The following is a 26,513-nucleotide window of genomic DNA, read 5'->3' as shown; positions in this document are numbered from 1 at the left end:
CTAAGAACGCTCTGACACATGGACACAAGACACCCATCCATCTGAGAGATGTTTAATGTATCTTAGGTTCAAGGTACAAAATACAAGGCAGGTGCTGACCCTTGGAAAGTCACCTGCTGTCAGCCCCTGCTTAGCCAGGCATCCCAGCCCCCAGAGCAGTGGAGCAGTGGCCCTGAGATGCTGGGTTCCTTCTCTGTTTGGGGAATGTTCAGGTAGTGACATTGCAGCCCAGAGGCCACTATGTCCCCTCCTCAAAAAACCCAGACCCAAGGATTAGAAAGGTCCAGACTTAGACCAGAGCAGCAGATCCCAGGTGACCCCAGTTAAGCAACAGGCCTGAACTGAAGCCTGGCCCAGCCTCCTGGCCTTGGTCTTGGAAAAGGAGGAACTATTACCCCAATACCTGGCAGCAAAGGGAAGGGACTAAAGCAGGATGTGGAGACAGAAGTTCCCACTGCCCTTAAAAAATGGACTATGGGTAGCTGACCCAACAGGGCAGTAAAGCCCAAGGGTGAGGCCTGCCCCACCTCTCACCCCGTTCCTCTCATGGAGCCTCACTGCCAGGACACCACTGACCCAGTGCTGGGGAGGGAGTAGGGGCAGGGAAGGCTGGCATCCACTGAAGAATAGGGATGATGCCCTTGCTTTGGGAGCAGGAGCAGCTGCCTATAGAGTACCTGGAAAAACCCACTAGGGAAGGGAGAGCAGCAACCCAAGTCTCTGGGCCTAGCCCGTAGAAGGCCTGGACTGGGTCCTGAGCCAGAGTAGACGCCTTACTGAAACAGAAAGTGGCAGGGGTTAGGAGCAGGGAGGTGGTGAGAAAGGCCCCTGTGAAGACCAGCTCAGGTCACCCCTCTAGCCCCAAGGAAGCCCAATTACTACTTCAACCCAGGCCCCTCTGGCCCCATGTCAAGTTGCAAGGGCTCTACCCGCTGCCCAGGGAGCATTTCCTGCAGGGATTCCACCTTCTGCTCCTCCCCGAGACCCTGGGCTACAGCCGGCTGCCTCTGTTGAACTGGATGCACCAGTGGGAGGTAGCGGTGCCTGGGCTGAGATGGATGTGGTCCTTGTGGCCCATGAGGGGCTGCAGCTCTTGCTGCTGGGGGAGGTCAGCGCTGCTCTCACTGCGGGAGCGGCCAGCCTTGGCCAGGCTTGGGGGGAAGGCAAAGCTAGGGCGTGGATCAGAAGGCAGGTGGAGAGGGGCCTGGGGCTCTTCAGCACCCCGTGGATGGGGAGGCAGGCAGGTCAGAATTGGGGCCTGGTTACAGGGAGGGGACGCTAGGCTCTCCAGGGATGAGATGCTCTGGTTCCAACCGGTCTGCATGTCCACAGGCACAATCTTGGTGGTTTCCGAGGACACGTACACTGCCAGGTCCCCCTGCCCACTCTTCCAGGGGAGCTCCTTCTCTGCACAGGTTGGGGAGGGGGGAATGATTCGTGGGCTTGGGCACACCTCAAGGTTTCCTGAGGACAGAGAGTACACATGAACTCATTACCAATACAGTGGAAACCTCAAGTATAAGCACATTCTCATAAATTCATGCCACAGTTTCCATCTGCCGTCCATTTGTGCAATTATCTGATGAATGTCTTGCTGAGGGGAAGTACCACAGCCTGTTTTACTCTCCACTGTGTCCCCAACACCTAGCACAGGCCGGGCACACAGTAATTGCTCAAGAAATCAAACATTATTTTCATCGAACAAATGAAAATAAGGAAAGTCGGCCGAGCGCCATGGCTCATGCCTGTAATCCCAACACTTTGGAAGGCCAAAGTGGTGGATCACCTGAGCTCAGGAGTTAGTGACCAGCCTGGCCAACATGATGAAACCCCATCTCTACTAAAAATACAAAAATTAACCGGGTGTAGTGGTGCATGCCTGTAATCTCAGATACTCGGGAGGCTAAGGCAAGAGAATCGCTTGAACCCAGGAGGCAGAGGTTATAGTAAGCTGCAATCTCGCCACTGCACTCCAGCCTGGGTAAAAGAGTGAGACTCTATCTAAAAATATAAATGGCCAGGTGTGGTGGCTCACACCTGTAATCCCAGCACTTTGGGAGGCCGAGGCAGGTGAATCACAAGGTCAGGAGATCGAGACCATCATGGCTAACACGGTGAAACCCCGTCTCTACTAAAAATATAAAAAATTAGCCAAGCACAGTGGCGAACGCCTATAGTCCCAGCTACTTGGGAGGCTGAGGCAGGAGAATGGCATGAACCCAGGAGGTAGAGGTTGCAGTGAGCCGAGATCGCGCCACTGCACTCCAGCATAGGCAACAGAGCAAGACTCCATCTCAAAAAAAAAATTTAAAAAATAAGGCCGGGCGCGGTGGCTTAAGCCTCTAATCCCAGCACTTTGGGAGGCCGAGACGGGTGGATCACGAGGTCAGGAGATCGAGACCATCCTGGCTAACACGGTGAAACCCCATCTCTACTAAAAACTACAAAAAACTAGCCGGGCGACGTGGCGGCACCTGTAGTCCCAGCTACCTGGGAGGCTGAGACAGGAGAATGGCATGAACCCGGGAGGCGGAGCTTGCAGTGAGCTGAGATCGGGCCACAGCACTCCAGCCTGGGTGACAGAGCGAGACTCCGTCTCAAAATAAATAAATAAATAAATAAAATAATAAAAAATAAATTAATTAATTAAAATAAAAAATAAGAAGAAGATAACGAAAGCAGGAGCTAGGCATGAAGGAAGCCCCATCTCCAGTCCCCTCACCCTACTGTAGCACCAGTCTCTGAAACAGCCTCCTGACAGGCCCAATCCCAGCCAACCAGCGAGGGAGAAATGCCAGCTACCAGGGAGGGAAAGAAAGACCTGGAGGCTGCAGGCCAAAGATTTTTCTGCTAGGCGTCCTGCCTGAGTACCCACCACAGCCCTTTGGTGAGACAAAGTCCAGGAGTGTGAGCTCATGCAAACCTAACAGGAGGCCAGAGCTTTGCGGCAAAGGGGATGACGAGGCATAGGGGACTTAAGAATCCCAGAACTGCAGGAGTGGGGCTGAATTACAGGAAGCCTGAGGTTCTGCAGGAAGAAACCTGGAAAGAATCCCTGTGGCCACCAACCACCCCAGCTCTCCAAAGTAAAGCACAGCCTGTATCTGTTCATTGATAAAGTCCTGAGCAGCCCAGTAAGCTTCTTGCTTGAATACATGTGTGAAATGTATTGATGCTATGATTAAAAGTAAAATGGTATCTCTTGAAAGATCTGGCATATTAAAATATAATAACAACAAAAAGTGTAAAACAAAAAAACCTTTGGTATTCACCTTTAGAGGCTGCTAGGGAATGAACTCTTTGGTCTGAAAACTGATAAATGAAAGAATCAAGCATTTACTGGGTGAACTGTACCTCAAAGTAACCAAATAATTGATGAGGCGAAGTTTTTTTGTTTGTTTGAGATGGAGTCTTGCTCTGTCACCTAAGCTAGAGTTTAGTAGCACGATCTCAGCTCGCTGCAGTCTCCACCTCCCAGGTTCAAGCTATTCTCCTGCCTCAGCCTCCAGAGTAGCTGGGATTACAGGCACCTGCCACCATGCCTGGCTAATTTTTTTTTTATTTTTATTTTTAGTAGAACCAGGTTTTCACCATGTTGGCCAGGCTGGTCTCGAACTCCTGACCTCAGGTGATCAGCACACCTTGGCCTCCCAAAGTGCTAGGATTATAGGTGTGAGCCACTGCCTGTGGATTTACTGGTTTAAAGGAAATTTAAAGGACAGAGAAACATATTAAATGACACTTTGGGGATGCAATCAACAAAATCCAGACAGAGAAAGACTGTAGGACAAATAAGCAGGTTTCTTCAGTAAATACATTGTGAAGAAAAAAAAGGGGGGCGTTTGGGGGAACCTATGGATCAGGTTTATCAAACTTGACACTTGACATTTTGGGACAGCTACTCCTTTGCTGTGGGGGGTTATCCTGTGCATTGTAGGATGTTTAGCAGCATCCCTCGCCTCTACCCCTCAATCCAAGGCCATCCTCCCCTGTTGTGACAACCAAAAATGTCTCTGGGTGTTGCCAAATGTCCCCTGGGGGAGCAAAATCACTCCACCACCATCCCCCTTGAGAATCACTGCTATAGGTTAAAAGGGACATTGAACAAGCCTACTGTGAAAAAATATATATAGAGAGAGAGACAACCAGGGAAATTTGAACAATGATATTTGATGACAGATTTTAGATATGGTAAAGGCATTGTGGTTATATATTTTTAAAATAATCTTTTTTTTTTTTTTGTCCCCCAAGAGACAGAGTCTTGTTCTGTTGCTCAGGATGGAGTGTAGTGGCGTGATCATAGCTCACTGCAGCCTCAGCCTCCTGGGCTCAGTTGACTATAGGCACACATCAAGAATCCTTATCTGAGGCCGAGTGGAGTGGCTTGAGCCCAAGAGGTTGAGGATGCAGTGAGTCGTGATCCAGCCACTGCACTCTTGCCTGGTGTCAAAGAGAGATCCTAACTCAAAAAAAAAAAACAAACAAAAAAAAAAAAACAAAAAAAAAACCTTATCTGGCTAGGTATGGTAGTTCACACCTTTCATCTCATCACTTTAGGAGTCTGAGAAGTAAAGATCACTTGAGCTCAGGAGTTTAAGACTAGCCTGGGCAACACAACAAGACCTCATCTCTACCAGAAAAAAACAAACAAACAAACAAACATAGCTGAGCATGATGGTGTGTGCCTGTAGTCCTAGCTCCTCGGGAGGCTGAGGCAAAAGGACTGCTTAAGCTGGGGCGTTCAAGGCTGCAGTGAGCTATGATCGCACCACTGCACTCCAGCCTGGGTGACAGAGAGAGACCATCTCAAAAGAAAAAAAAAAAAAGAATCCTTATCTTTTAGAGATATGTACTGAAGTATTTATTGATAAAGTGGTATGATATTTGAGACTTGCATCAAAGGAATAGTGGAGGGAGGAGCATAGGTGAGGCTTAGGTGAAATAAGATTGGCTATGAGTAGGTAATTGTTGAAGCTGGATAATGGATAGATGGGAGTTTATTTTATACTTCTAAGATTGTATATTTCAAAATTTTCTATAATAAAAAAATCTTAAAGACACTTGAGGGTGCCAACCATCAGTGATACTAACATTATGAGTGAATTAGGTCTCTATACGTACATAAACATGCTTATATACTGTATTTTTGTCCACAATAACTCCATTTTGACGAATTTAGGTTCCTCTCCCAGGTCAGGCTGCCACCTTCACCTGGGGCTCTACTTGAGGGCATGGGTCTCAACAGATCCCATGGTTTCCTCACCACCTCCTGTTCCTCACTAGACTATAAAGGGAAGCAGCATGGCCTTGAAAGGGTATGGGTGGGCACAGTGGCTCACACTTGTAATCCCAGCATTTTGGGAGGCCAAGGAGGGAAGATTGCCAGGAGTTTGAGACCAGCCTGGGCAACACAGTGAAACCTCATCTCTACAAAAAATTTTTAAAAATCAGCTGGGTGCCAAGCGTGCTGGCTTATGCCTATAATCCCAACACTTTGGGAGGCCGAGGCGGGCGGGTCACCTGAGGTCAGGAGTTCAAAACCAGCCTGACCAACATGGAGAAAACCCATCACTACTAAAAATACATTAGCTGGGCATGGTGGCACATGCCTGTAATCCCAGCTACTTGGGAGGCTGAGGCAGGAGAATCACTTGAACCCAGGAGGCGGAGGTTGCTGTGAGCCGAGATCACGCCATTGCACTCCAGCCTGGGCAACAAGAGCGAAACCCCATCTCAAAAAAAAAAAAAAAAAAAAAAAAAAAGAGCTGGGTGTGCTAGTGCACACCTGTAGTCCCAGCTACTCGGGAAGCTGAGGTGGGAGGATCACTTGAGCCCTGGAGATCAAGGCTGCAGTGAGCCATGATCTTGCCATTGTGTAATCCATGATCCAGCCTGGGTGACAGAGTGAGATCCTGTCTCAAAAAAAAAAAAAAAAAAAAAAAAAAAAGATTATAGCAATGCAAAAATGGCATTTAAAAACAAAAAAAAAAAAAAAAGGAAAAGAAAAGGCCGGGCATGGTGGCTGACACCTGACCTGTAATCCCAGAACTTTGGGAGGCCAAGGCAGGTGGATCACCTGAGGTCAGGAGTTCAAGACCAGCCTGGCCAATATGGTGAAATCGCATCTCCACTAAAAATATGAAAATTAGCCAGGCTTGGGGATGCATGTCTGTAATCCCAGCTACTCGGGAGGCTGAGGCAGGATAATTGCTTGAACCTGGGAGCTGGAGGTTGCAGTGAGCGGAGATTGCACCACTGCACTCCAGCCTGGATGACAAGAGCAAAACTCTGTCTCAAATAAAATAAAATAAATAAATAAATTTACAAAAGAAAGGCCATGGGCTTGGGAGTCAGATGAGTCAGCTTCAAATTCTGGTTCTACTGTGTGATGTTGGACAAGTCACGAGTCTCTTAATCTCTCTGAGCTCAGTTTCCCCATCTTGGTTGTTGTGAGAGTTGAATATCACCTATGCTGGGCTTCTGGTATGAAGAAGATGCTCTGCAAATGCTGGCATGAATAAACTAGTGAATAGGAAAACTATTCTAGGAAACAGGAAAACTAGTGAATAGGAATTAACTAGTGAATAGGAAAAGGGAGTTGTCTGCAGTAGAGGCCACGAGTGAGGAGAAAGGAAACCAGCTTGTTCCAGAAGGGAGTTGGGCAGGGAGGAAGCCATTACCTGAGACCTTGCCCTCTTGGAGAACCTCACTGGTGGCCCGAGCCACAAAGATGATCCCCTCATCGTCCTCCTTCTCTGTCTCTGAACTGTCGCTTTCCTCCTCCTCCTCCTCAGACTCCACGGTTAATATCACAGCAGCTGGACAGAGACAAGAGCAGAGTCAGGTGGCCTGGGTTGGCAGCTGCCTGTTGGGACTGCACAGTCCCAAACCAGCTCGCTGTCTCCTTAGGCAGAACACACGTTGGCAGAGACACCTGCTTTCTTCTCTGGATGTTTCAAGCACTGGCCTAAGAGGTGGGGACTTGGGAGGGAGAGAAGTTGACATTGCAGAGCCCAAGGAGGCGACCAGAGGAAGCTAAGTCCTCAGAGGAAGCCATGAGGACTACACTTTCCAGCTCCCCCATCCTCTTCTTTCAGCCCCAAATCCCACGATCCACTGGAAACATGAGCACTTGGATTGCTGGAAGGCCCATCAACATTCAGCTCATACAAAACTGGCTTTGCAGCCAGGCGCGGTGGCTCACGCCTGTAATCCCAACACTTTGGGAGGCTGAGGCGGGCAGATCACCTGAGGTCAGGCGTTCAAGACCAGTCAGACCAGCAACGTGAAACCCTGTCTCTACCAAAAATACAAAAAAAAATTAGCCAGGTGTGGTGGCGTGCACATGTAATCCCAGCTACTTGGGAGGCTGAGGCAAGAGAATCACTTGAACCTGGGAGGCAGAGGTTGCAGTGAGCCAAGATGGCACCACTGCACTCCAGCCTGGGCATCAGAGTGAGACTCTATCTCAAAAAACAAAACAAAATTGGCTTTGCAGATAGGACCCTGGGCCCCAGGGTCCACCCATCCTCCAAGGCCCAGACCAAGCTCCCCCTTCTCCATGGCACTTTTTCCAAGTCCTCAGGGCCGGTAACCCATAGTTAGCAATCAGATGCCTCCTGTCACACATTGTCTAATTACTGCTTTGAACATTTCCAACTTGGAAATCAAGTCCCTGGAGGAAGAGCCCCAGTTCATGGTGCTTAACGCACGCTACAGCTGGTCCTCCAGGAGTCTGGCTGGCGAGCCCCAGCCCTTTCCCTCCTCCCTCCCATCTTCAATCCCACACTGCTCCCTGCTTGCCTGTGTCCTGAAAGCCCAGGTCTCCAGGTTTCCCATTTGTAGCCTCAGCATTCGCCACTCCATCCTTCTGAGGACCAAGAAAGAAAACTTGAGCCTCGGCCCCGACTTCCCACCCCAACCCTGTCATCTGGTGGGGTCAACAGGACAAGTTTTCCTAACCCAGCAGGGGAGGGAATTTGTGTCAGTCCCAGTGGTTCTACCATCCCTTGGCCAACCAGGCAAGAGTGACCCATGCCCCAGCAAGAAATCTGGATGCATCAGCCTGGGCTGACTTAGGAGCTCATGGAGCTAGCCCTCAAAGGAATCTCCTTTTCTCCTGCCTTTTTCATCTTTGGTAGGAGGCCCTGCTGCCTCCCAGCAGGTGACCATATGGCCAAGAGGCTGCTCTCCCTCTGAAGGTCTCACCTTACTTCTGGGGCTCCAGGAACATCTAAAAGGGAACTCAAACTTCTGTGGTCACCAAGTCCCTGAGGACTGTCCAACTGGGGGTCCCCCTAAGCTGGATCCTAACACTTGGGGGCTCAAATCCGCATGCTGTCAGCCTCCAGCTCCGAAGAGGAGTCCCTGAGGGAAGACGTGCCTTCCTGCGGCCAGTCTTGCGGGGTCGCGGCTTGCTCTTGGTGAAGCAGATGTTGTGCTTGGTGGACTTAAAGGACTCCAGCCGCCGCTTCATGTTCTGCTGGAAGACCTCCTTGTCCTGCCGCTCCTGCGCATCCTCTGAGATGAAGTGGCGACTGCAGCTGGCTTTGTACTGGCAATGACAGCCCCGCCTGGCTATGAGGATGGATGCCTTGGCCTCCCACAGGAACCCCAGGCCACAACCCCAACATATTCACCACAGGCCCTGCCAGCCCAGCTTTTCCAGAATTAACAATGGATTGAAAAAGAAAACAAAAAATACAACAGGAACCCAGCCAGAGACACTGTGTTCTCAGTTCCCTGGGAAAAGCTTCCCTTTATCCCAGAACTTATTACCCCAAACCTGGCCTTCCCCATCCCTTGCCAACCTTTCCCAATTCTCTCTGGTTTGAAGGTGACCCTCTGTCTTGTTCTGCTACTGTGACAACATAGGGGACATTTTCTTCTTTGTACCTCCATTTATCTGAGCTTCGCTCACACATCCAGCCTACCTGCCCCCTTCTAGTTACACCGCAGGATCCTTTCTCCAGCTGGAATCTCCCATCTAGCCATTTCTACAACCACCACCATGATATCCTGGGCTGCACTTTGAACTTTCATAACTATCTCCCCTGACACCCTGGACCTTCTCAGTCCCAATAATTCAGGATCACCCCCATCATCTTTCTTTTTTTTTTTTTTTTTGAGACAGAATTTTGCTCTTGTCACCCAGGCTGGAGTGCAATGGCACGATCTCTGCTCACTGCAGCCTCCGCCTCTGGGGTTCAAGCAATTCTCCTGCCTCAGCCTCCTGAGTAGCTGGGATTACAGGTGCCCACCACCACGCCCAGCTAATTTTTGTATTTTTAGTAGAGATAGGATTTCACCATGTTGCCAGGCTAGTCTCAAACTCCTGACCTCAGGTGATCCGCCTGCCTTGGCCTCCCAAAGTCCTGGGATTACAGGCATGAGCCATTGCGCCTGGCCATGCTCTTTTTAACCCTTACCAACACCAAGACCACTACACACTCATCTAGACTGCCTCTGCCTCTACCCTCCCTGCTTAGGACCTTTTCATCATCTACTGGTAATCCCCTGAAATACTGCCCAGAGCCTGCCAAATCATCTTATCTTGCCTCATATCCCAAGTCTGGTCCCTTTATCTCATATTTTCTGCTTCCCTGGACCAGTTCTAAGAGCCCCCTTCAAGTCTCCCATTTGCCCTCCTCCTCTAACTGTGCACCAGGAGGTACCCTCTCTCCTGGGGAGAAGGGGTCCATCTCCTTCACAAGGCTCATCGCTGCCCAGCCCCGGCCTCCACATTGCTCAGTTCCCTCCTTCCTGCCTCCAGCAGTTCCTGCTGCCTCCTATTTATCCACTCTCCTGTATCTTCACTCCTTCCCTCACCACTTGGCTCCCTCCCCTCTGTTTTCAAGCTTCTGCCCTTGCCTCCTTAAAGAAAGTCTTCCCCTGAACACCATTGTCTCCATTTTGCTGCTACATTTTTATAATTTGATTCTGACACTTTCTCTCCTACCCACTACTTCCTTAAATACCAGAAATGCAACTCCAGGGTCCACAACTCCACAGTGCTGCCTTCTCGCTGGTCACCAGTGCTGTGGGCTCTGCCTAGGTGCTGGCCAGGCCTCTGCATAGCATCTAGCCCTCTTTCTGCCCCAGGCCTGAGGCACCACCTGCCACTGCTTCTCCAAGAGTTGCTTGTCTTTGGCTCTCTTTCTTTTTCTCGTATGTGCACTCCTCAGTGTTACCCTTAGCCCTCCTCCCGCCCCACGAAACACTCTCCCCAGAGAACTTATCCATTCTCTCCGCCCCAGCTATCCCAGTGATACAGATCTGTGGTCCCCCAACATCAGTCATCAGACCAGCTGCATTTGAATCACCTGGGGAACTTAGTAAGAACACAAATTCTTAGTCCCACTCCAAACTACAAAATCAGAATCTCCAGGTGAAGCCAGGAAGTTCCCCAGGGGATTCTATGGTAGCCAGGTGACAAAACCTGATATGGAGCTTCCAAATCTCTCTCCAGCCCTTATCTCTCTATTAAACTGTAATCTTTCTAACTGCATACTAGATATCTCTGTCTCTCTCTAATGATATTTTGATGAAGAACATGAGAAATTGTGGATTGTGTTATCACACTAAGTGGATTCAGAACTGGTTGAGTTACCATACCCCAAAAATGCTTGATCCATGTCAGTCTGGAGGAAAGTCTTTAGTAGCATGCCACAGGGCTCTGTCCTCAGCTCTATCCTGTTCAACATGTTTATGTGGATTTGGATGAATACAAAGTTAACAGGCTTAACAAATTTTCAGATGATATGAATCTAAGAAGGAGACATTTGGTGGCAGACATAGGAACCAAACAATGGGATGATGGGCTAAAGCAAATAAGATGACATTTAACAGGATACACACAAACTTATTCCAGATTTTTGAAAAACAGACTACACATGAATTGATTGGACTGAACCCACTGACCAATCTTATACATAAACACCACACACACACACACACACACACACACACCCCCACACACCAAATCATTATGTATTTCCTGATGTGACACCACAGAAAATATATAGCATACCTATTGAATGTCCCTGAATCTGATCAGGCCTCTAGATTTAACAACCAGGAAATATAGGGAACGGAGGAACATGTTAAACAACACCACTGGAACACAGTCAGCAAAATCTAGAAAATGTGCAATTCTCCAAGACAAAGTATCCAGCTTCTTCAATAAATAAATAGCAAGGGAGATAGAGAGGGGAAAAAGAACTATTATAGATTTTTTAAAACAAAGAGACATATTTCCCAAATGCTAAGTGTGGACTTATTTAGACCCTGATTTGAACATCCAGCTGGAAAAAAGATACTTATTGAATACTGACTGGATGTAAGAGTTCTTGCCACCTAGAGAGACACACTGAAATATTCTGAGATGATGTGATATGATGTCTGGAGTTTGTTTTAAGATAAAGTGTGGGCAGGATGGGGTAGGGCTACAGAATGTAATAGAATTAATCATGCACTGATTTTTCAGAGCTGGTTGATAGATCAATATGAGTTATTTTATTCGCTCTATTGGAATTTTGAATAAGAAAGGTTTTTTAAAAACCCCATAGGTTGAGGTGAGACGGGGTCTGCCAGCCATTAACAGAGGAAGACCTGGGAGTTTAGCAGCTTCTAAGGACAATGTGGGGCCCCAGAGTGGTGAGCCAAGGCTGGAGGGATCTTGGGCTGTGGGAAGAGAAATAGCAAGTTCTAGAACTAGAATGGTGAGAGAGCTTCTAGGTCCTTCCCTGGCCAGCCACAGCTAGAATAGCAACTTCCATTCTGGGTCTTGTTTTTTTAAGTCCAGAGAAGACATACCAGGAGGTAAGAGATGCTGGCCTGAGGGCAAGACAGCCTGTGTGAAAGGGAACTGTCTTGAAATGTTAGAAGATTTATTCTGCAGAGCTGCAAAGAGTCAAATCAGGACCAGTGGGTGCAAGTTAAAGGAGGCCAATTCTGTTTCAACAGTAGTAAGAGCTTTGATTGTTGAAACTGCCAGAACTGGTGACAGCTGGCTTCCCATTTTAGAAAGGTGCAAGGTAATGGCTTGCTGCCCTCTTGTGGGGTTGCAACAGATTCTCTCCTGGATGAGCTGGGCCTTTCCAGCTGTAAAGCTTCATGATCTGCATTGGACTAACTTCCATTATTTAAAACAGATGCCCACTTTCCATAGGCTAAGCTGGTCTAGGAGGCTTCCTCAGTGCTGTTGCTTCTGTCTGTGACCCCATCATTCTCCAGTGACCCTCAAGGCCCCCAGTACTCTGTCTCCTCCTCGTCTCACCATCAGAGCCAATCACCTAGGCCTATGTGCCCCTTTGCCTTCCCACTGCCCAGCCCTAATCCACAATATTTCACTTCAGCTTCCCAACTGGCTCTCCCAGCTTCTCAACTCACCCCCTTCAATTTGATCTGCACTCTGCTACCAGAGAAGGTATCCTTAAACAGTGCTTGTATTACGTCAACCCTTTCTCCAAAAGATAAAAATAAAGCAGAGGTTTCTTATTACTGATGAGGTAAAACCCACACTTTTTTTTTTTTTTTTTGAGATGGAATCTTGCTCTGTCGCCCAGGCTGGAGTGCAGTGGTGAGACCTCAGCTCATTGCAACTTCTGCCTCCCGGGTTCAAGCGATTTTCCTGCTTCAGCCTCCCGAGTAGCTGGGATGACAGGCATGTGTCACTGCACCCAGCTAATTTTTGTATTTTTAGTAGAGATGGAGTTTCACTTTTACCATGTTGGCCAGGCTGGTCTCGAACTCCTGACCTTAAGTGATCCGCTTGCCTTGGCCTCCCAAAGTGCTGAGATTACAGGCGTGAGCCATTGCACCCGGCTGAAACCCACACTCTTTAGCTGGGCATCTGCAGCTCTCCAGCAAGCTGGCACCAACTGCCTCTTAAGGTCTCCTCAGACCACCTCCACCCCCTCAAAATCCCGATGCTGCCTGCTCTCACCCTACGGCGCGGCTTGTAGAGGCCTCCGCAGAGCAGATGATGCATCACAGCATCCTCACGATCCCGGCCGCTGCGTACCGTGTCAATCACCTGCAGATCCAGACATGCTCCACTGCCACTCTCCCTCCTGCTGGAAGCAGGGGACACATGTGCTGGGGAGGGGGCAGGAGGCACAGGCCAGGAGAAGGGCAGATGCAAAGATGCTGACAAATCTCCCCCAGAAGGGATTCACAGAGAGGGCACAATGGAGAGGAATATGAGGAAGGGGAAGGGGAAGGGGCTCAAGGACTCACAGCAGGTTGGTAACAGAAGTCTCTGCCACAGAATTGCGGCTGGGCATAGAAGGCAGAGTGAGACCTGTGGAAGATAAGACGTGGCCTCCCTGCAGGAATCAAGACCAAGTTCAGCCGGCAATCAGATGGAGGGTTGCCCAGGAATCAGGGGTAATAAAGAAAATAATAATAATGAACACTTAGTTTACTCTTTTGACATGCCAGGTACTGTGCTAGGCACTTTACATATTGAATTCACAAAATCTATAACATAAGTACTCTTATGCCTGATTTCTATTTTATTATTATTATTATTATTATTATTATTTTGAGACTTGCTCTGTCACCCAGGCTGGAGTGTAGTAGTATAATCTCGGCTCACTGCAACCTCTGCCTCCCAGGTTCATGCCATTCTCCTGCCTCAGCCGCCCAAGTAGCTGGGACTACAGGTGCCCGCCACCACGCCCGACTAATTTTTTGTATTTTTAGTAGAGACGGGGTTTCACTGTGTTAGCCAGGATGGTCTCGATCTCCTGACTTCGTGATCCACCTGCCTCGGCCTCCCAAAGTGCTGGGATTACAGGCGTGAGCCACCGCACCCGGCCTATTATTATTTTTTATTTGAGACAGAGTCACTCTGTCACCCAGGCTGGAGTGCAGTAGCACAATCTCGGCTCATTGAAACCTCTGCTTCCCGGATTTTTTTTTTTTTTTTTTTTTTTTTTTTTGAGACAGAGTCTCGCTCTGTCACATAGGCTAGAGTGTAGTGGTATAATCTCAGCTCACTGCAACCTCACTGCAAACTCCACCAGGGTTCAAGCGATTCTCCTGCAACAGCCTCCCAAGTAGCTAGGTCTACAGGTGCCCAGCACCATGCCTGGCTAGTTTTTGTATTTTTAGTAGAGACGGAGTTTCACTATGTTGGCCAGGCTGGTCTCGAACTCCTGACCTCATGATCCACCCGCCTTGGTCTCCCAAAGTGCTGGGATTACAGGTGTGAGCCACCACGTCCAGCCCGCTTCCCAGATTTAAGCGATTCTCCTACCTCAGTCTCCCGAGTAGTTGGGATTACAGGCATGCAACACCACACCTGGCTAGTTTTTGTATTTTTAGTAGAGACAGGATTTCACAATGTTGGCCAGGCTGGTCTCAAACTCCTGACCTCAAGTGATCTACCCACCTCAGGCTCCCACAGTGCTGGGATTACAGGCATGAGCCACTGTGCCCAGCCTCTTATGCCTGCTTTCTTACAGCTAAGGAAATAGGCTCAGTGAATGTGACTTACCCAAGGTCACAAGCTTGGAAGTGATAATGGTTGAGCCACATCTGCTGACTCCAGAGTCCAGTTGTTTCCCACCTCTCTGGACTGTCTGCCAGACTCTGAATGTCAGCACCAGACCCAGCTGCTTCCTGCCGCTGCCAATTCACCAGACCATGGAGCCAGCTGGGAATTCCCAACTCCCTGCTCAGGGCCAGCCTGCTTACCACCCCTTTCTGTCCTGCTCTGCTGCCCATCTGCCTACCCACCACTGGCCCACCTGATAGCTGCTGGCCCACCTGGTCCACAAAGCTGATGGCATCCCGGATGTTGAGCCTGTAGTACACATCCCAGATCTGGTCCCGGATGCGGTAGGCTGACCGTCGCATCAGTAGCTGACTCAGGTATTTCTTGTCAAACTGCTCCCACCTACAGAGGATGCCAGGCCCGGCCCTGAGTCCCATTCCCAAGGCCTGGCCAGGTGGCCCTTCCTCAGACGGGGCAAGGATACTGTCAGCACTGGCCTGGCTTTTTAGATATGGGCCTCAGCCAGAGAGAATCTCAAGGCTAGTCCCTGCCCTCATGGAATTTACAGTGTCATGGGAAAGCCTGACAGTAATTGAAATTATTATAAATCACTGTAAAATTGCAACCATGACAAGAACTACAAAGGATAATTAGAGAATATGACATGGGTATGTCCTAGCCAGGGAGGCCAGGGAAGGCCGCCTCAAACAATTGAAGCCTATGGTGAGTTGTGAAGGATGAATTGAAGCTGAGTAAGTGAGAGGGAGGTGAAGGAGTGTTCTAGTAGAAAGAAGGTCCCAGTGGCCAGGCTGGGGGAGCATGGTGGGTCCTGAGGCTGTAAGGCAGGGTCCATGGAATTAGCAGGCAGACAGTCAAAGACAGAGCAGAGCACGACGAGGCTGGAGTCTGGCAGTTGCCAAACCATGCAGGGCCAAGCAGGCCACGCTGGGGAGCCTTGTCTTAACCTGAGAGCACTGGGATGCCACTGAGGGGCTTCAGGCAGAGGTCACCCAGCCTGAACCTGGCTCTGTCCCTTCTCAGAAGTGTGGCACATCCCCCATGCTCCCCTGGCTGGTGGGGCTGCTGCTGCTGAAGGAGCCTCGGGGCAGCTCCCTCACCTGTCCCTCCAGTAGTGGTAGCCATGGTGCCCCACAACGTCCTCCACTGCAGCCAGAATGTGGTCAAAAGTCTAGAAGGGGGGTGGGTAGGGGGACTGGATCAGGACTCTGCCCAAAATAGGAGAAGGTCGAGAGGCACAGGCGAGGGCTGGGGTTCTGGTACCCACGTGCTCATGCAGCTCCTGGTTCAGGGTGGGTTTGTGATGCTCACTCCTCTTCACCTTCAGCCATTTGACCAGTGGCTTGATGGTCAAGCCCTATGGACAGGCAGGAGGTGAGCCCTGCCCTATTCCTATTCATTTCCCTGCTGCCTTTCTCTCCCCATAATGAGGCTTCAGCTTCAGTACCCCCACCCCACTGCACTCAAGGTCTGGGAAGTCAGGGCCCTCCATCTCCCAGTGGGAAGAGGAGCCCCTGTCCCATAGGCTTCAAGACTCCCCCAGGGCCTGCCCGACCCTCTCCCTACCCAGCCTTGTGGGCACTCCCACCTGCACGATGACTGTGAAGAAGACCACTACAATAGTGGTGGCTACAAAGTAGTCCTTGGCAGGGACCTTGGTCCTATCCAGTAGGATGACGAGAGCAAAGGCCACAGCCCCCCGCAGGCCCCCATAGGACATCACCACTTGGTCAATCTTGTCCAGAGGGACTAGCCGGAACTGATTCAGCACCCAGGTCTGCAGGACTACGCCTACAGCGGGAGGGAGGCCAGTGGGAGCAAAGCGTTGGGAGTGGAGGACGCAGGAGTGGATGGCACCACGTATCTGGGCTGAAGTCTAACAGGGACTGGGACAAGTGAGCAACAAGAGGAGGCTTAGGAATTGACAAGGATGTGGACTCAGATGGGGAGATGAGCTGTGGGGAGGGGCGGGACAGGAAGGAGAGTGGGAAAGCAGAGGGTGCCAGCAATACCGAGGGCTCGGAAGAACAGGATGAAGATGAGGGTTCCAAGCACCAGCCCAGAATCCCAGGCCCACTTAGAAGAGTCCACAGCTGAGATGCCAAGCAGCATGAAGATGACGGTCTCAGCACAGCTGGCTAGAGTCTTCATTGTATATTTGACAGTTGTGCGTGACTTATGGGAGATGTTGGCCTCCACGTACTTCTTACAGCCCAGGCCACACATGGTCACCCTGGGAGAGGATGAAGAGACATGGCAAGTGGGGAAGGGTTCCAGGGTGCTCAGCCTCTGGGGTTTGAGCATACTGCAGAAGGGGGCATTGCCCATCACGGGATGTCAGACTCTCAAAGCTGAAGCCCAGGGAGGCCTGAAGACTGAGTGGTAGTGCTGGGCTAATTGTCCAGATTTCCAGGCTTCCCACTCAGTGTCTCCTGGAAGGGAAGGTGGGAGGAATGTGCTCTGACTAGCGGGCTCTCTGATGCACCTTCTGAAGTGCTGTGGCCTCCAGAGCTGGCGGCCCTAGGCCTTGAAGTCTATTTCCAGCCCAGCCTATACCCAGAGAGTTTGAGGGTGCTGAGGACAGTTCTGGAGGCAGCTCCTGAAATATTGCCTGAGGTTTACTGACTCCCCAGGAGAGTTTGAGGCTCCCACTACCACAAAGGCTCAGGGAAACCTATGGACTCCTGAAGTTCCTGCCTGTGTCCCTATGAGGGGCAACCATCTCCAGTGCCCCCTCCCAGCTATCTGCCTGCAAGGCCCCCAGAACTCACGCAAGAATGGCGGAGAGCGAGGCCATTTCAGCAGTGAGGTAGGCTGCGTAGGCGAGGAGGAAGACCAGCAGCGGCTCGATGATGCGGACCCGCTTGGTGAAGCGTGTGGTCAGGGCCAGGAGGAAGGCAAAGACTAAGCCCACGGCTGCCCCGCCCAGACTGACCACAAACAGGGAGGCTGGGGGAGGAGTGGGTTGTCAGCATGACCCCTGGCCTGGACCCTACCCGGGCTGACAAGACTGCTGCCTGGCAGGGAGTGAGAGATGATGCCCACCGCACTTTCAGGGGCTCAAAACCCAGAGCCAGGATCCCTGGCAAGCCCCTCCCAGACCCCATTTATCTATAGAGGAGTGGAGGAGATGAGGCAACCCGAATAGCCTCCTCTGTCCTGATGTGGGGTGGGAGGGCCTCAGCAACCCAGGGGAGGCAGACCTCCAATGCCAGCTGGGAGCAGGGAAATACTGACCGACTCCCTTCAGATAGTCAGTGGCCTGCACGTTGGCAGAGCCCATCTCCACAAAGGAGTTGCAGACCTTGTACAGCACCTGAGCGAGAAGAGGAGAGTCAGCAGTGAGGCGGGAAGGCAGCAACTGGGACTGCTGGGAGACAGTAAAAGCAGACAGCATATTTCTGCCCCCCAGGGGACCGACGGGAAGGGTCTGAGTCTGCACAGACCCCTAGCTGGTCACAGCATGCAGCCTGGGGTCAGGGAATGGCAGTTAGCTGAGCATGCTCACCACGGTGACTGCATCGTTGAGCAGGGACTCGCCAAAGACGATGATAAACAGAGTCTCATTGACGTGCACCTCCTCAAAGACAGCTAGCACGGCCACAGGGTCCACCGCCGAGATGAGGCTCCCAAACAGCAGAAAGTCCAGTAAGCCAGCCTGCACCCTAGGGGCTATTAAGGGACACATGTAGTACAGACCAGTCATTGAAGACGACCCAGTCTCCTGCAGCACGCCCTGAGACAAGCCCAGGCTCCACCCCTGCTGATACAACAAGGAAGCCCAAAGAGGACTTGGGCTGGCAAAGACAGCATCAGCCTGCAGATCAAGAGACTACCTATGCCTAAGGCCTGGCTTTGCCACTTACCAACTGTATGATGCTGGTTCCGTCACCGTCATATGGCTTACCTTAGCCATGCCTCCTCATCTGCCTGCCTCACAAGATTGTTTCAAAACTCAACCCAGCCATTTAGAATAGGGAAAAAGGCCAGGCACAGTGACTCACGCCTATAATCCCAGCATTTTGGGAGGCCGAGGCCGGCTGGATCACCTGAGGTCAGGAGTTCAAGACCAGCCTGGCCAACATGGTGAAACCTTGTCTCTACTAAAAATACAAAAAGTAGCCGGGTGCAGTAGTGCATGCCTGTAATCCCAGATACCTGGTAGGCTGAGGCAGGAGAATCACTTGGACCAGGGAGGCGGAGGCTGCAGTGAGCCGAGATTGTGCCACTGCACTCCAGCCCAGGTGACAGAGTGAGACTCAGTCTCAAAAAAACAATAAATAATAAAATAGGGAAAAAACACTGTAGCAACAGTAATAATAACTACCAGCAAATGGAAATTGGCTGCTAACTATTTCTGTTAGGGAGAATAACAAAAGAGTGCTTTTTCCCATACCTGTGGTTCCCAGCCAAAGGGATGTGACACAATTCTCAGCAGGGGTGGAGGACTGAATATAGTAAGAAAAGCACCACAGGCCGGGCGCGGTGGCTCAACCCTGTAATCCCAGCACTTTGGGAGGCCAAGATGGGCGGGTCACGAGGTCAGGAGATCGAGACCATCCTGGCTAACATGGTGAAACCCTGTCTCTACTAAAAAATACAAAAAACTAGCCGGGCGAGGTGGCGGGCGCCTGTAGTCCCAGCTACTCGGGAGGCTGAGGCAGGAGAATGGCGTAAACCCGGGAGGCGGAGCTTGCAGTGAGCTGAGATCCGGCCACTGTACTCCAGCCTGGGTGACAGAGCAAGACTCCGTCTCCAAAAAAAAAAAAAAAAAAAAGAAAACCACCACAGATGGGACTTGAATATGTCATATAATTTCTATGAGCCCCAGTTTCTCCATGTCTAAATTGAGACTAATAAAATTTCCTTAGTTAGCCAATGCCTAACATATAGTAAGCACTCAAAAGATATTATTATCTATTACTGTTATTATGATCTGATATCCTCTTCCCTTCCTGCCCCAAATAGTTCACTACCTCAATAGGGAAACCAGGTTAGAGTCCCAGGTAGCAATGGTAAACGTTTTCTTGTAATACCTTGGAAAAAGTGTGAATCATCAACCTTGAGGGTTGAATGAATTTCTTGGGTTAGGAAATAAAGAAGGTAGCAAGAGAGGGCAACCTAAAGGCAAAGAGCCTCAGTAAAACAGACCTGATGCCAGGTGCGGTGGCTCACGCCTGTAATCCTAGCACTTTGAGAGGATGAGGCGGGCAGATCACCTGAGCTCACGAGTTCAAGACTAGCCTGGCCAACATGGCGAAACCCCATCTCTACTAAAAATACAAAAATTAGCCGGGCGTGGTGGCACATGCTTGTAATTCCAGCTACTCAGGAGGCTAAGGCAGGAGAATTGCTTGAACCCAGGAGGTGGAGGTTGCAGTAAGCCAAGATCATGCCATTGCACTCCAGCCTGGACAAGAGTGAGACTCCATCTCAAAAAAACAAGCAACAACAACAACAAAAAAAACGGACCTCTTCTGCTAACCTTGGACCTGATAGCAAACAAATGTAAGGGGCTCTATTTCCTCATCCACTAAATGTGACAAACTACACAAAAGGCTTGCTACGAAGAGTCAGTGGGATAAGTAAGGAGAGAAAACCCAGCATAGTGCCAGCATTTGATGGATTTATAATAGTTATTTATTTTTTAAATACCTATTATATTCATTTATTTAAAAAATAAATGTCTTAAAATAATGAATTTCTTATAGACAACATATAGTTAAGAAATAATAATAATAATAATAATAAAACAGAAAACTCCCCTGACCTGGCCTGGGGAGAGCCAGGACAGAAGGCCCTTGCAGAAATGATGTGCAGCTGTGCCTCAGGGGAGCAGGGCTGGCAAGTGGCAATGTGGTAACAGAGGGCAGGAGGCAACAGAGTGGTAACGCAGGCTCCCCAGCCTTGGCAGCCCACACACAGCTGGGAGCCAGGCTCCTGCTCAGCTGTTATGCTGCAGAAGCCCAGACTGGCAGAGACCTAGATGAGGCCTGAACCCCATTGGGAGCACTGCCTTGCACTCCAGAGGGAGGGACCTAGGATGGAGCTTTCAGGGCATGGCTTACACCAGCATGGACCTCCAGAGCTTGAGGAGAAGGGAGAGGGGTGATGGGTCTGGCAAAGCCCAGGTCTCAGGGTCACTCACCTACAAGTCCAGCCTGCTGCAAGCCCCAGAGGGCAGCGCCTGTTGTGAAGGCATTCCAGAGTGTGCCTACCACGGCATAGGTGAGGATGGCACCCAAGTTGTCAAAGAACAGTCTGCTAGGCATGAAATAGCCTGAGTCCAACACAATAGGAGGCAGCAGGAAGAGGAAGAAGGTGCCTGGCTCCAGCTGGTACTCAGCTTTCTTGGCCACAGCCAAAACAATGCCCCCTAGCACCAGGCCCAGCAAAATCAGCAGGCAGCTCTCAGGGACCAGAGATGTTACTTTCCGAGACAGGTGAAATACTGCAATGCAAAAAGAGTGCAGGATAGATCAGTTTATGGAATATCCTCCCACAAACAGGCCTATGACCTCCCAGATTTGGTTTTTTTTTTTTTTTGAGACGAAGTCTCACTGTGTTGCCCAAGCTGGAGTGCAGTAGTGCGATCTCAGCTCACTGCAACCTTCACCTCTTGGGTTCAAATGATTCTCTTGCCTCAGCCTCCCAAGTAGCTGGGACTACAGGCATGCGCCACCATGCCCAGATAATTTTTTTGTATTCTTTTTTTTTTTTTTTTTTTTTTTGAGACGGAGTCTCGCTCTGTCACCCAGGCTGGAGTGCAGTGGCCGGATCTCAGCTCACTGCAAGCTCCGCCTCCCAGGTTTACGCCATTCTCCTGCCTCAGCCTCCCAAGTAGCTGGGACTACAGGCACCCGCCATCTCGCCCGGCTAGTTTTTTTTTTTTGTATTTTTTAGTAGAGACGGGGTTTCACCATGTTAGCCAGGATGGTCTCGATCTCCTGACCTCATGATCTGCCCGTCTCGGCCTCCCAAAGTGCTGGGATTACAGGCTTGAGCCACCGCGTCCGGCCTTGTATTCTTTTTTTTTTTTTTTTTTTTTTGAGGCAGAGTCTCGCTCTGTCGCCCAGGCTGGAGTGCAGTGGCCGGATCTCAGCTCACTGCAAGCTCCGCCTCCCGGGTTCCCGCCATTCTCCTGCCTCAGCCTCCCAAGTAGCTGGGACTACAGGCGCCTGCCACCTCGCCCGGCTAGTTTTTTGTATTTTTAGTAGAGACGGGGTTTCACTGTGTTCGCCAGGATGGTCTCGATCTCCTGACCTTGTGATCCGCCTGTCTTGGCCTCCCAAAGTGCTGGGATTACAGGCTTGAGCCACCGCGCCCGGCCACCCGGCCTTGTATTCTTAATAGAGACGGGGTTTCACTATGTTGGCCAGGCTGGTCTTGAACTCCTGACCTCATGATCTGCCCGCCTCGGCCTCCCAAAGTGCTGGGATTACAGGCGTGAGCCACTGCACCTGGCCAACCTTCTAAGACTGGGACCAAGGGAGGAGAAATATGTAAGATTTCTAGAATTTCCAATTTCCAGGGCTACAAACCCTCTTCTGCAGTCAAAGTCATCTGTTTCTTAGTGCTCCTGTCACACTAAGGTAACCTAGGCCTTTACTGCTTTTTCCCCTTCTAGAAATGTCCCTTCCTTTATACTTTCATCTTCAGGGGACCTCACCTTTCTCTGACATCCCTTATCCATAGCCATTATTTGAACCTCAGCAAATGCTACCCGGTATCTTTTTATATATAAGATAGTTGTAAAAATCAGGGCCTTTGGAGACAAGTTGCTTGGATTCAAAGCCTAGTTCTGTGATCTTAGGGCAAATAACTTCACGTCTCTGACTCAGTTTTCTCATCAGCGAAATGGGAGTAAAAACAATAATGATCTCGTGAGATTATTGTGACCATTAAAAAAGACAGTCTGCAGGTGGGGCGCAGTGGCTCACACCTGTAATCCTAGCACTTTGGGAGGCCAAGGTGGGCAGATCACTTGAGGTCAGGAGTTCTGGATCAGCCTGGCCAGCATGGCTAAACCCTGTCTCTACTAAAAATACAAAAATTAGCGGGGCGTGATGGCGGGTGCCTGTAGTCCCAGCTACTTGGGAGGCTGAGGCAGGAGAATCACTTGAACCTGGGAGGCAGAGGTTGCCATGAGCTGAGATCATGCCACTGCACTCCAGCCTGGGTGACAGAGTGAGACTCTGTCACAAAAAAAAAAAAAAAAAAAAAATCTACTCAAATGCACTTAGCACACTACTTTACAGTAAGCACTCAATAAATGTTACCCGTTATAATGTCCTCACTCCTTAACTGGACCAGAATGTATATTATATCTCCTAGGAGCCATGTAGACTTCCTAGCCCAATGTGCCTTCCATTATATGGGCTCACTCAGGACTGCGTAGTTTTTTAAACTTTGGCTTTAGCAGTCAGAAGATCTCCAGGTCTTCTTCCAGCCTTAGCACATTCTGTGTGATCTCAGGCAAATTATTTAACTTACTTCATTTTCTTCTTTTGTAACATAGGAAAAATACCCAGCATCAAGGGTGAGGATAAAATGATATAAAGTATGCAAATGTGCCTAGCATAATGTCAGACACATAGTATGTTAGACACACACCAAATGTTAATTAAATAGAACAGTTCTGTCTGTAGGAGGAGAGAAGAAAAGGGTTTCTAACACTATTGCCACTCCTACTTTTGTCCTCTAAAATAAACTCTTTGGCTCTCCTTTAAGTCCTCAGACCACAAGTGAACACATCTCTCTCTACATGATCCTGGGGTGTTGGGGAAGTAGACCTCTAAATTAGCCTGTGTGAGACCCTATGCCAAGACAGTGCCCTTTGGAAGCTGTACCCAAAGGGCCTAGAACAGTGCCTGGCACATAGTGAGTTACATGTAAATATTTGTTTAATAAAAGGGAAAAAGTCTAGCAATGAAGCTGGGGGAAGGTGTTCCTGAATGTTCTGCCTTTTCTCTCATTCTAGGATTTTCTTTGGCTTGTGAAAAGGAGGCTCTCTTCTCCCACTTCCATAGGAGATGTCATCCAAACTAGAAAAAGAACCATGATTTATGGGGAAAACTACAGTTGTTGCTATAAGCCCTAAGACAGGAACTCTTTTGCAACTCACAGACTTCTCAGCAAACCCAATTGCTGGCTCCAAATCTGAGGCTCCTTCCACTCTTACTGTCATTGCTGCTGGGCCTCTAAGGTAAATGTGGTCATAGATCTCTCTGTCCTTGTTACTACTTTGGTCTTCCACTTCTCTCCTTCAGGGACCCCATTTCATCTTCATCTGTTTATGCATTAACCCCAGCCCTGTGATCTAAGCCCCATAGAACCATGCTCCCCGAAGGCATATTGAGTTCCACTTTCCATTATTAATCTTAGGCTGCCACAGCAGAGTGGAAAGTTCTGTTCCTGCCCAGCCCCCTTACCCCCGAGCAGTGTCCCTGTGGAGAAGGGGGCAAATTCTAGGCTCTGGGTGATTCCTCCATGAAGGCTGTATTGGTGAGACTGGAGTACAGGCTGTGCCCGCATCCATGGGGAGAGAGTAGCAACGCTCAGCTATAATTAGTCACCCCCACAGCAGAGCCTGCACAACAGAGAGAAGGAGGAGGGTCTCTGGTGGGAGGAGGGACCACTGGCTGCTCAGAAGGGAGGAGGAAGGAGCAGATGCAAGCAAAAGCAGCTCTATTCAGGGAAAAAGAAGTCTGAAGCACAGCCTTCAATGCTGTCAGGACTGAAGAGGTCGGATGTATGAAAGCATCTAGGGTAGGCAGCACACAGAAAGGCCCCGATACATGGAAGTTTCTTATACCCTGAAGTGGGAAGAATGTGGACCTGAACCGGGCTGGGGGGTCCCCACACACAGGCACAAGAAGGCAGCAGCTTTAAGTGGGCAGCAGGGCAGAGCTGGAGGAAAAGTGGCAGTGTAGTTTCCTAAGGGAATGGACGCTCGGACGTGGTCTCTAGGGGAGGCTGCTTTTTCAGAACCAGGATGCCTGTGTTCGTGGGAGAACACCCTCCCCTCAATGTCCCCATATGTCCTCACCGGTGACAGAGGTTTCTGAGAGGCTGGGGATTGGTGGGGAGACAGACTGAAGAGGGCCTACTGCAAGGGGAAGAGGGGAGCGGAGAGGGCAAAGGAGCCTACAGATGGAGTTGGGGAGAGCGAGGGACAGCCCTTCAGAAAGGCAGATCCTCAGAGCTCCCAGGGGAGAAGACAGGGACCAGGGACCCACAGGAGGCGACGCAGGAACTGGGCGAGAGCTCGGATTTGTGGAATCCAAACCTAAGTCCCAGCACCGTGCAAAAAGCCAGCCCCAATCTGAGGACCGAGGAGGTGGGGGTGTTGGGGGCGGGTCCGCAGCTGACCGTCGACCTGGCGCACGCACACACGCACTCACCAATTTTGGCCAGGCTGGCCACCAGGATCCACAGGGCCACCAGGTAGGGCGCCTCGACCTCGTGCCACTGCCAGCGGAAGAGCTCCAAGCCTGGGGGAGGCTCGCCTGGGGACTCTGGCTTCTGGGTGGGCTCTTCGGCCGCCCCCGCCAGGGGCAGCGCGAGCAGGGACAGGGCGGCGCGCAGCATCCTGCAGCCTGCCCAGCCGCCCTCCCGGCACCGCACGGCCGCCGGCCCCGCGTCGCCGCCGCCACCTACCGGGCGCCCCCGCGTCACAGGCACGTGGGGCTCGCTCCCCCCAATCCCGGCTCCGATACCCCCAAGCCAGGTCCGGGCTCCGAGACCCTGCCCCGGACTCTCGTAGTCGGGGACTCCCTCCTCTTTCCTCCCTAAATCAGTCCCAGCTCCGGAAATTCCCCAATGCAGCTCTCCCCCAAGTTCCACAACCTACTCCTTCGAGTTCGCGCCCCCAAACCTCCCCAGAACCGCCCCCACCAGATCCAGAGCGGTGCGCGGCCACGGCCCCCCGGGGGCAGCCAGCAGCCTGAAGAGCGAGGGTCTGCGGGGGGCGCGGTCAGGACGGGAGGGGCACGGCTCCTCCTCGGCCAGCGCTGCTGGGCGGCGAGCAGCATCTCCCTGGGGCCCAGGCGTGGCCTGGTGCAAACGGCAGGGGACAGTGTTTGGCCGTCCTCCGCGCCGCGCTCCCAAGCCGGGGACCCCCTGCCGGCCCCCGCCCGGACCTGAGCTGCGCACGCGCACTGGACGCTCCCCAGAGCAGTGATGGACAACGCTGCCCCCAACGTCCCAGAAACCCCAAGGCCCAGACTGGCCCAGCTCATTCCAGGCGAAGAGGGAGGCTGTTCGTCATCTCCCAAACCAAGAGGCACCTGGCCCTCCCTTTCCAGCACACTACAGAGCACTGTCTCATCTCTTTCATGAAGCTGACAGGAACCTATGGAAAACCCAGCCTCCTGATTCCCTTCAAACTAGGCGGGATGTACCCAACTTTTTCCAAATCTGAGAGGCATTCGGCTCATCTCGCCCCAAACAGAGGAGGACCGTCTCCACTTTTCATTCAAGCTGAGGGGCACCCATCCCACTTTTTCTCCAAAACTGAGGGGAACGTGTTCTATCTGCCCCCTCAAACTGACTCATCCCAATCTTTTCCCTGAAAACTGAAGGGCATCCTTCCCTCTTCCTCCCACAACTAAAGGGAACTGATCCCACCTCTTCCTTCAAACTGGGTGGAATCTACTCTCACTTCTTGCTCCAAATTGAAGGGACCCCTCTCACTGCTTTCCCTAAATAAGGAAACCATAGGCACTCATCCCTCAAATGGAAGGAATGAGGGCCATCTTGTCCCTCAACTGAGAGAGATCTGGCTGGCCACTATCTAAGGAAACTTCTACCCCATCTGCCTTAACACCCCTCAGAGAGAACGCAGCCTCTCTACCCCCGACCTAAGAAAGCCTTCCAGCCTTCTGCGCGTTCTCGAAGGCGGGGCGCGAGCTCGGCTTTTCCCGCCCTCCTAGCCAGTGAACTAACGGGATTCCCAGCGGGCCCTGTGAGTGGCTAGCGCCGGCCCCGCCTC

The 26,513-nt window shown here is 50.9% G+C and overlaps 1 protein-coding gene across 6 annotated transcripts; it reads right to left on the bottom strand.

Annotated features, from left to right (window-relative positions):
• Positions 1-36: 36 nt before the first annotated feature.
• Positions 37-25,170, bottom strand: SLC9A5 (solute carrier family 9 member A5). Of its 6 annotated transcripts, none has more exons than XM_010355119.1 (16): positions 24,925-25,170; positions 20,670-20,972; positions 18,030-18,193; positions 17,759-17,837; positions 17,293-17,470; positions 16,534-16,754; positions 16,110-16,312; positions 15,789-15,878; positions 15,622-15,692; positions 14,776-14,905; positions 13,240-13,328; positions 12,947-13,073; positions 8,384-8,554; positions 7,804-7,870; positions 6,681-6,818; positions 37-1,464 (listed from the first exon to the last, which is right to left on the bottom strand). In XM_010355119.1, the coding sequence occupies exons 1-16, from the start codon at positions 25,109-25,111 to the stop codon at positions 992-994; spliced, it is 2,691 nt and encodes an 896-aa protein (XP_010353421.1). In that variant the 5' UTR covers positions 25,112-25,170; the 3' UTR covers positions 37-991. The 6 variants fall into 6 exon arrangements, with proteins under 6 accessions (XP_010353421.1, XP_030780823.1, XP_030780824.1 ...); XM_030924963.1 differs by having other exon boundaries at positions 39-1,464; positions 17,293-17,384; positions 24,925-25,147; XM_030924964.1 differs by having other exon boundaries at positions 39-1,464; positions 7,804-7,867; positions 17,293-17,384; positions 24,925-25,147.
• Positions 25,171-26,513: the final 1,343 nt, after the last annotated feature.

The sequence above is a fragment of the Rhinopithecus roxellana genome, chromosome 20 (genome assembly GCF_007565055.1).
Source record: "Rhinopithecus roxellana isolate Shanxi Qingling chromosome 20, ASM756505v1, whole genome shotgun sequence".
NCBI lineage: Eukaryota > Metazoa > Chordata > Mammalia > Primates > Cercopithecidae > Rhinopithecus > Rhinopithecus roxellana.
Note: the sequence above shows the minus strand (reverse complement) of the source record. Positions and strands in the feature narration are given on the sequence as shown.